General features: G+C 42.9%; 2 protein-coding genes across 3 annotated transcripts; one reads left to right on the top strand and one right to left on the bottom strand.

Annotated features, from left to right (window-relative positions):
* Nucleotides 1–448: 448 nt before the first annotated feature.
* Nucleotides 449–2,369, bottom strand: LOC131940960 (kappa-type opioid receptor-like). Its single transcript, XM_059299900.1, has 2 exons — nt 2,159–2,369; nt 449–1,350 (listed from the first exon to the last, which is right to left on the bottom strand). The coding sequence occupies exons 1-2, from the start codon at nt 2,367–2,369 to the stop codon at nt 449–451; spliced, it is 1,113 nt and encodes a 370-aa protein (XP_059155883.1).
* A 4,295-nt stretch (nt 2,370–6,664) lies between these two features.
* Nucleotides 6,665–10,052, top strand: LOC131940958 (uncharacterized). 2 transcript variants are annotated; one of them, XM_059299894.1, is made up of 3 exons: nt 6,665–6,731; nt 7,585–7,701; nt 9,299–10,052. In XM_059299894.1, the coding sequence occupies exons 1-3, from the start codon at nt 6,725–6,727 to the stop codon at nt 9,862–9,864; spliced, it is 690 nt and encodes a 229-aa protein (XP_059155877.1). In that variant the 5' UTR covers nt 6,665–6,724; the 3' UTR covers nt 9,865–10,052. The 2 variants fall into 2 exon arrangements, with proteins under 2 accessions (XP_059155877.1, XP_059155876.1); XM_059299893.1 differs by having other exon boundaries at nt 7,585–7,713.
* Nucleotides 10,053–10,350: the final 298 nt, after the last annotated feature.

Genomic DNA, 10,350 nt, shown 5'->3' with positions numbered 1-10,350 from the left:
ATGTAGTGTGCACAAACTCGCGACCCAACATCTATAGGGCTGGTAAGTAGGTCAATAAACAGTTCTACGGCTCAATAAAACCTGCATGAGCCACAGAACTAATTATTGACCTACTTACCAGCCCTATAGTGTCCGCTTTGTTTACATTAAAATAGCAGTTATAGATAGAGTTTTTGTTCAGATCGAATACAATTTAAAAAAAAAAATTCCATTTTGCTTCAGATTTCGACGAATCCATTTAAAGCTTTTTAAAATCAATTAAACAAGCAATATCTCATTTTTCTTATAATGGTGATCATGTTATACACTGACCTTTACCATACAAGTGCAATCACCTACACCGACTCTTAGCCTATACCGAAACACCAACACCGACCTTCACTCACACTGACCTTCACCTTCACCTACACCGACCTTCACCCACACCGACCTTCACCTACACCGACCTTCACCCACACCTACACAACCTGTTCCCCTTGAAGACGCTAGTGAACGCCTGCTGAAACCTTGAGCTCATGCTGTAGTAGGCGAAGAAATGCACGCTGGAGTTGAGCGCCTCCAAGAAGAACACGACGTTGTTCGTGGCGTAGAACAAGTTCTTCAGACTTCCGGTCTCGCGGAACTCTGGGATCGCGTATTTGATTGACAGGATGATGTTGGCGGGGGCGTTGCACGCGACGAAAATCATCATGATGGTGGCTATCATCCGGGAAATCCTGACCTCTTTGTTGTCTTTGACGTCATCGGACTCGGCGATTGAGGAAATGACGTCATGAGTTTTGTGGAGTTTGCTGCTGACGTAGGACACAGAGGACCGCCATTTTTGGGAGTTCTTCAGCGTGAGGATGATGATCAGCGTGCAGGTGAGGACGATGAGGAAGTTGAGGACGGGGAGGATGATGAAGAACACGGCGTTGACGACGATGTCGATGTTGCCGTAGGATACAAGCGCCGTGTAGATCCGAGTACTGTTCGTCCTGGGATCGAACCCCACCCGGAGCGTCCGGTAAAAATACAGCGACATGTGCGTCAGGCACGTGAACGCGGACACCAACACGACGCAGGCGGCCGTGTTCTTCAAGGTCAGGATTCGCCTGACCTTGAAAGGCAAGGTCACGCACAGGCACCGCTGTAGAGAGATGACCGCGGTCAGCCAACAGCTGGTGCGGGAGAAGATGATGCGCGGGCCGCTGGCCGTGACAGAGATGAGGCTGGTCGGGTCGAAGGTCAGGCTCGGCGGGTCGAGGACGTAGAGGACCATGCAGACGGAGAGCCACAGGGTGAAGGTCACGCAAAGCAGGTCAGCGACCGCCAGGCTGAAGAGGCTGATGTTGACGGTCTCGTGAAGACCTGCGGACAGCGTTAAGTGGGAGATAATTAAAACGTTAATGAGAAACTTTTTGAAATACTGTTATCCTGGTCTGAAGACTAATTAGGAGATAATTAAAACGTTAATGAGAAACTTTTTGAAATACTGTTATCATAGTCTGAAGACTAATGTATTGACCAAGGAAAGTGATACTTTGCCGTCTGAAGTCAACAACAATGACCACGTACCCTGACATTTACTTAACGCCTGTAGACAACTATATTAACGTGACACTCTCTTGTAGCCCTCGAAGAAAGCTATACTGATCACGTGACCTTGCCGCCTGAAGACATTATCGACCAGGTAACGTGACGCCGACTATGCCGCCTGAGTACGACTATATTGATCACGTGACGTGACACTCACCTTGCCGCCTAAAGACGACCAAATTGATAATTTAACTTGACACTCAACTTGCCGCCTAAAGAAGACCAAATTGATCACGTAACGTGACACTCATTTTTCCACATGAAGACGACTGCATTGATCATCTGACGTGACACTCACCTTGCCGCCTAAAGGCGACCAAATTGATCACGTGACGTGACACTCACCTTGTCGCATAAAGACGACCATATAGATCACGTGACGTGACACTCACCTTGTCGCATAAAGACGACCATATAGATCACGTAACGTAACACTCACCTTGCCGCCTGAAGAGGACTACATTAATCACGTGACGTGACACCTACCTTGCCGCCTAAAGACGACTATATTGATCACGTGACGTGACACCTACCTTGCCGTATGAAGACGACTAAATTGATCACGTAACGTGACACTCACCTTGCCGCCTAAAGACGACCAAATTGATGACGTTGCAGCAGACGCCCATGATACTGACGGCCCCTGACATGAAGATGGTGACGACGATGCTGAACTGATGACGAAACTCGTCACTGACGTCATTGTACACGCTGACCCTCTTCCCCTCTGAAGTAACGATGTTCGCCAGCTGGGTCCTGAAGGCGGTGGAATCGCTGAGGTTCGAATCCATCTCAAACCGAACCAGGGAATATCATTGAAAATTTTATTAAAATTGCCTGACAAAAAAAGCTTTTCGCGAAAGACGGGCTTCTTAAATGTTAGAGAACTGGTTAAGTTGTGGGCCTTGGTGACTGGATATAAGGTACAGTAACTCGGCTAAAACACGGCGTTTGATTGAAGTGCTTGATTATTTCATTCTCAAACTGATATGTCGTCACGGGCAATAAAGCCAACAACAACAAAAGTTTTAAAATTTAAATTTTATAAATTTATATTTTAAAATACTTATTTTATGAACATAAATTATTTAACTAATCAATGAATTTTAATTATCTAATTTTATTTTTCAAACCAGCATTGTCCTAATAGTACTGATTAATTTTGTATGTTTATAATTATTTTGAATTTTTAAAACTAATACCGCGTTTAAGTAGGCAATTGAATGGTCGATGAAGTCATTACAGGTTAAAGTCTAGCAGTAAAAAACACAAACTACAATACGAATCACGACAGTAATTAGAGAGTTGTTATAGTAATTACAGATATAGACACAAGGGACAGGGGCTGCTATTTTTTTAATAAAAGTATAATTATGCAATCGATTTAATTACACATCAAATATTTACTTATTAAATAAAAACCATCTAGTTAAAAGAAAAATAGAAAACAAAATATCTTTCGGCGAAATTTTATTTTATTATAATTAAAGTATTCATTCCATTTAAAGCATAATTGTACCAAACACATTAATACTTGGATCATTTTATTTTTATTACTGTAATGTGTTAGTTAATATAAAAATTGCTGCATCACATGGTTAGGATAGGGTCTAAAGACGAATTGAGAAATTATGTTTCGTCAAATAAAATAAAAAATCGAATTAGATACTAAAAAAAATATACAGACATTATCTAGAGGTGTTTGAAACGTAAGCTGTTATAATTCAAAGACAGGTTAGTATGTGGTATTTTAGTACAAAAAATACAATTTAAAAATTTAATGTTTCCTATCATCATCATTTCCCGTTCGTGCCCTAGGCACATGGGGCAGATGAAGTAGAGTTCATCTGCTTCAGTGTCATCAGCTTATGAAGGGATAGCGTGGCTTGCACTATGCCCAGCCGCCTTTAATTCCCTAACGTGATTCCCATCAGAGCTGGGTGGACTCCAGTGTTTCTACCAGACTTTTTTCTCCGGGGGGGGGGGGGTGCGTAGACTTTCTTCGAGGGGGGGGGCGGACACTGTTAAAAGTATATATTTTCTATATAAATTATATAAATTTCATTTCGTTCAGGGGGGGGGGGGGGCGGGGCGGTAAAAAGATGCCTGGAAGAGACACTGGTGGACTTAGGGACGTGCTCTATGTAATACGATATTTTTTCAATGAACTCGACTGAAGAGAATATACAATCAGAGAATTTTGCATTATTAAATGTGCCACTAACCTGTTTCCAGAGTTTTATTTGAAGAATTTGTTTTAGAGAGGAATTTTTTTAAAAACTTGTTAAGCTAGACAACAAATGGACCCTTATAGTAGTTGCTAGTGTAACAAGGGACGGAACTTTTTATTTACAAGAACAGAAACAGAATGTCGGTACAACTCTGTTGGCTCGTTATCATTAAGTCCCCTGACAGCATCGAAAATACAGTCACACGAACATTGCTACTGGCGAGTGGAGTCATACGGACATTGTTATCGTCTAGTGGAGTCATGTGGGGCATCGTTACTAGTGGAGTCATGTGGGACATTGTTACTGGCTAGTGTAGTCATGTGGGACATTGTTACTGTCTAGTTGAGTCATGTGGGACATTGTTACTGGCTAGTGGAGTCATGTGGGACATTGTTACTGGCTAGTGGAGTCATGTGGGACATTGTTACTGGCTAGTGGAGTCATGTGGGACATTGTTACTGTCTAGTGGAGTCATGTGGGACATTGTTACTGGCTAGTGGAGTCATGTGGGACATTGTTACTGTCTAGTGGAGTCATGTGGGACATTGTTACTGTCTAGTGGAGTCATGTGGGACATTGTTACTGTCTAGTGGAGTCATGGGGGACATTGTTACTGGCTAGTGGAGTCATGTGGGACATTGTTACTGGCTAGTGGAGTCATGTGGGACATTGTTACTGGCTAGTGGAGTCATGTGGGACATTGTTACTGGCTAGTGGAGTCATGTGGGACATTGTTACTGTCTAGTTGAGTCATGTGGGACATTGTTACTGGCTAGTGGAGTCATGTGGGACATTGTTACTGGCTAGTGGAGTCATGTGGGACATTGTTACTGTCTAGTTGAGTCATGTGGGACATTGTTACTGTGTAGTGGAGTCATGTGGGACATTGTTACTGTCTAGTTGAGTCATGTGGGACATTGTTACTGTCTAGTGGAGTCAGTGGGACATTGTTACTGTCTAGATGAGTCATGTGGGACATTGTTACTGTCTAGTGGAGTCATGTGGGGCATTGTTACTGTCTAGTGGAGTCATGTGGGACATTGTTACTGTCTAGTGGAGTCATGTGGGGCATTGTTACCGTCTAGTGGAGTCATGTGGGGCATTGTTACTGTCTAGTGGAGTCATGTGGGGCATTGTTACTGTCTAGTGGAGTCATGTGGGCATTGTTACTGTCTAGTGGAGTCATGTGGGGCATTGTTACTGTCTAGTTGAGTCATGTGGGACATTGTTACTGTCTAGTGGAGTCATGTGGGACATTGTTACTGTCTAGTGGAGTCATGTGGGACATTGTTACTGTCTAGTGGAGTCATGGGGGACATTGTTACTGGCTAGTGGTGTCATGTGGGACATTGTTACTGGCTAGTGGAGTCATGTGGGACATTGTTACTGGCTAGTGGAGTCATGTGGGACATTGTTACTGGCTAGTGGAGTCATGTGGGACATTGTTACTGTCTAGTTGAGTCATGTGGGACATTGTTACTGGCTAGTGGAGTCATGTGGGACATTGTTACTGGCTAGTGGAGTCATGTGGGACATTGTTACTGTCTAGTTGAGTCATGTGGGACATTGTTACTGTGTAGTGGAGTCATGTGGGACATTGTTACTGTCTAGTTGAGTCATGTGGGACATTGTTACTGTCTAGTGGAGTCAGTGGGACATTGTTACTGTCTAGATGAGTCATGTGGGACATTGTTACTGTCTAGTGGAGTCATGTGGGGCATTGTTACTGTCTAGTGGAGTCATGTGGGACATTGTTACTGTCTAGTGGAGTCATGTGGGGCATTGTTACCGTCTAGTGGAGTCATGTGGGGCATTGTTACTGTCTAGTGGAGTCATGTGGGGCATTGTTACTGTCTAGTGGAGTCATGTGGGCATTGTTACTGTCTAGTGGAGTCATGTGGGGCATTGTTACTGTCTAGTGGAGTCATGTGGGACATTGTTACTGTCTAGTGGAGTCATGTGGGACATTGTTACTGTCTAGTGGAGTCATGTGGGGCATTGTTACTGTCTAGTGGAGTCTAATGTGACATTGTTACTGGCTAGTGGAGTCTAATGTGACATTGTTACTGGCTAGTGGAGTCTAATGTGACATTGTTACTGGCTAGTGGAGTCTAATGTGACATTGTTACTGGCTAGTGGAGTCTAATGTGACATTGTTACTGGCTAGTGGAGTCAGTGGGACATTGTTACTAGTGGAGTCATGTGGGACATTGTTACTAGTGGGGTCATGTGGGATATAGTTACTCTCTGTCTAGTGGAGTCACATGAGATATTGTTACTGGTAGTAGCGTCATATTGGGTAGAGTCTAGTAAAGTCATGTGGGCATTGCCACTGCCTTGTTGGTAGATGTATATAAGCAGAGTTTCTGTTGGTTCGGGTCTACTGAAAGCAACGACAATGTTTTAGACAGTTTTGACGCCGTGTAAAAACCGATGCTAAATTTCGACAATCGCAAGGAAGAATGGGTGGGAAGGAAGGGGGAGGGGAGTGTTGGTGTCAACTTATAAGTATGACGAAAAAAAAAAGTCGCCAACGAAAAAACTGAACACACTTTTGCATAATAAATCAACAGGCTGATGCAACATCATTATCCCCCCTTTCCATTACCTTTATCTCCCCTTGCCTTTATATTATACTTATCCCCCCTTAATAGTGTTGCTGTCTACCATCTAGCAGTCTGGATGGCGTGGGCAGCCGAGTGGTAATGGTCAGCCCATTCACACAAGTCGTGGAAGTAGTGTCCCCGGCGCTAATTACTCATCTACATGCAGGTGAGACAAAGGCAGGGGTTAATTAGATATGGTGCACGTGTGTATATGGTCAGACTTAATGAGCCTTAATGGTCAGGTGGGATGTATAAAGTCTGGTAGGTGAGTACGTTAGTCAACTCTTTCATCAACTGTAGCTGGCAGACATGTATGGTGAGTAGCTGGGTGGTCGAGTGGTAGACTTGATAGGGTGGTTGAGTGGTCGAGTGGTTGGGTGGTTAGGAGGTAGACTTGATAGGGTGGTTGACTGGTAGACTTGATAAGGTGGTCGGGGAGTAAAGCTAGCAAGTATTACAGGTGTGGTGTGGGTTCGAGAAACATTTCCATTAACTTTCAGTCGTCTCTTAATTTCATATTTTTTGAGTTTTTTATTGTTAATTCAAAAGATTTAATATCGGACGGCATGGTCGAACGGTAGAGGTCTCGTCTGCTAACCCGAAGAACTCGAGTTCGGATCTCGTTCCGGACTGGAAGGAGAAGTATACACACGCAACGAATATATAAATATAGAATCTATGGAGGTTCTTTCATTTCGATATTTGCCTTTTTCTGTCATGGGACGCAACTTGCGAGCGAAATTTCAACCACTTTTACCCAACCGATTTCGTTCTAACTTGACACGTGATGGAGCAATGTAATATAAATTGGACTTCGATGTTTAATGAAATTTTTTGAACAATTGATTCGAGTTGATCATATACATTTTTTTTCGCGCTGTTAAAATAATTTTGTGCGTCTTTTATGCTATGCGATTGGGCTCTACAAAATTTAAAATGTATAAAAATCATTTATTTGAATAAAAACATAATTTACTAAATAAACGTTACAATAGTAAGCTTTTATATTTGCGCTAAAAAGTAGGAATTTTTTTTTTATAAAAAATGAACCACTATTTGAATAAGTATAAAAAAAGAATAGATTATGCTTATAATATTTATTGCACACCTTTACCAATTAGTTTTGAGTCGTCTGCTAACAACGGTTGTTCATCCCCCCCCCTCCACAGTTTTCAGAATGTCCAAGATCATCTGGGTCCTCGTCTCACTCGGTGCCAGCCTCGTCACGGTCCACTGCACGCAGCACCAGACTGACCCCAAGGAGGCCGAGAGTGCCGAGATAACGGGTGAGGTGGATGGTGTTAAAATAATTCCAGCACACCCACTCACACACACACACACTTGAGGGGGATTGTGTGAAAATAATTCCAGCACACACGCACACACACACACGTACAGACACACACACTTGAGGTGGATTGTGTTAAAACAATTCCAGCACACACACACAGACACACACACACAGACACACACATACACACACACACACACACTTGAGGTGGACACGCACACCCACACACTTGAGGTGGATTGTGTTAAAATATTTCCAGCACACACACACACAAACACACAAACTTGAGGTGGATTGTGTTAAAGCAATTCCAGCACACACACACAGACACACACACACACAGACACACACATACACACACACACACTTGAGGTGGACACGCACACCCACACACTTGAGGTGGATTGTGTTAAAATATTTCCAGCACATACACACCCACTCACACCCACACACACAGACACTCACACACCCTCACTCCACCCTCTCCCCTACTCACTCCCATTTCATTAAGAATTTCGGTTCTTATTCATTCGCAGCGAGTGTAGAAAAAAGATATATTCACAAAGCATTGTTTTTTTTTTTTACCTGTTCTATCTTACAATATCTATTTTACAAAAGGTATATGTCCTTCCCATAATAGGCCAGTATCTAGCCATATGTCTCCTTATATATTTTATTCAAGTGGTCAATATTTCAATAGAGGTCGGACAAAAAAAGTGAAACTATTTCTTACATTAGGCCGGTCAGCTAGCGCTTGACGAAATCTAGACAAAGACCGTTATCTTAAGAAAAAAAAAAACTTCTTATCATGGTTGGACTGGCCCGCCGGTCTACAGGGGAAAATCCTGGTGGGCCCCCAAGGAAAAAATTCTGGTGGGCCTTAGAAAAAATCCTGGTGGGCCCAAAGGAAAAACAATTCCGATGGGTTCCCAGTAAAGGAGCTGTAGTAATATCCAATTCGTGTTTCGATTTAAAAGAAAAACAATTTGTTGGCATTTTTCCATTTTACCATTTTCATTCCTTCATACCAAGCCGCGAAATTTAATTTAAAGGAGGAAAAAAAGAATTCACAATGAAAATTTCAATCTAGAGTTGGGGGTGGGGGGGGGGGGGGGGCTTTGAAAATTTGCCGGACACGGATCACCCCTGATTATAATATTAACGTTTTTAATGCTCTGGCCGCTTATGAAATATCTCACACATTTGGCCCCTACAATTAAGACGAATGTGTAAAAGGGACGAAACAGTCACCAGTGTTTCTTCCAAATTTTCAATTTTCTGGGGAGGGGGGGGGGGGGGGTGGGGGTGTGCGGACTCTGGTAAAAGTATATATTTTCTATATAAATTCTAATTCGTTCGGGGGGCGGGGTGAGGGGGGGGGGGCGGTAGACGTACTTCGTGAGACACCCCCCCCCACCCTCCAAAGAGATGTCTCCTGGAAGAAACTCTGTTAGTCACCTGGTAGTAAAGAGACACCCGATGACACCAATGAAGACATCTTACTTGACATTTCCTATCATAAATGTCAGGGTATTTATTTAAGCAGTTGACCTGCTTGTACTAAAACATTTTTAAAAAAAATATCTCCCCAGACACGGAGCCGGCAGACATCCTCACGGCCGATGAAGTTCTCATTCTACCCATCAACCCACAGCTGGTCCAGCAGGACGGCGAAGAGCCGGAAAGACCGGCAAACGGCCGGGTCTTTGCATACAACTCGCTACAAGCCAAAGCGATAAAACCCTCCGTCCAGGGGAGAGAAAAGCCGGAAGGCACGGCACAAGGACGAGTTTTCGCCTACAACTCGTTACAGGCCAAAGGGTCAAGGTCGGACCAAGATCAAGGTCAAGGTCGCGTGTTCGCGTACAACTCGCTCCAGCAGAAAGACAAGTCGCCGGACGGTAAAGTGTTCGCCTACAAGGCGAGCCCAGCCAAGCAGGCGAACGACGTCAAAGAGGGACAAGTGTTCGCCTACAAGGCGAGTTCAAAAAAGCAGGCGAATGACGCCAACGCTGGGCCAAAATTAGAAGACCGAGTTTTCGCCTACCAGGCGAGTTCAGCGAAGCAAGGCAGCCAAGCTGAGAGGGGAGATCACCGGAACAGTCGGGTTTTTGCTTACCAGTCACTACAGAACAAAGGGAAACAACTAAGAAAATAAATTAGACAAAAAAAAAATAGACACGCGAACTCAATATTGAAAGGGAAGCAACCTATTTGGAAATCGAAAATGTAACTGTCTGATAATTTTGATCCAATTTAGTTTTGTTTGTAAATGTTTTTTTTCTTTTTGTTGAATAAAGAAATAAGATTAAATTATTACGCAGAATAAAATACAGTTAAAATTAAGATACTACGTTTTATGTTTTTTGTTTAGAATGTGCATTTTTCAAATATTATGTTTTCCATGCAGGATACATTGTAACATTAGAACAATAATAAAGGCCCATGTTGTCTTTTTATTACAATCCCTCCAAAGCTACCACATAGAGTATCTTTTTATAACTTCCATTAAAAAACAAGGTAATTAAAAAGTCTAGTGACATTTAAGCGCAATTTCCTTATGCTATCTAAAAATAGCTCTGTCGTAGCGTAAATCAAGAGCATGGTTAGTAAAACCATTGGTTAGTTATTAAAACGTTTTTTT

The sequence above is a fragment of the Physella acuta genome, unplaced genomic scaffold (genome assembly GCF_028476545.2).
Source record: "Physella acuta isolate Inbredline_101_S28 unplaced genomic scaffold, ASM2847654v3 ptg000336l, whole genome shotgun sequence".
Lineage (NCBI taxonomy): Eukaryota > Metazoa > Mollusca > Gastropoda > Physidae > Physella > Physella acuta.
Note: the sequence above shows the minus strand (reverse complement) of the source record. Positions and strands in the feature narration are given on the sequence as shown.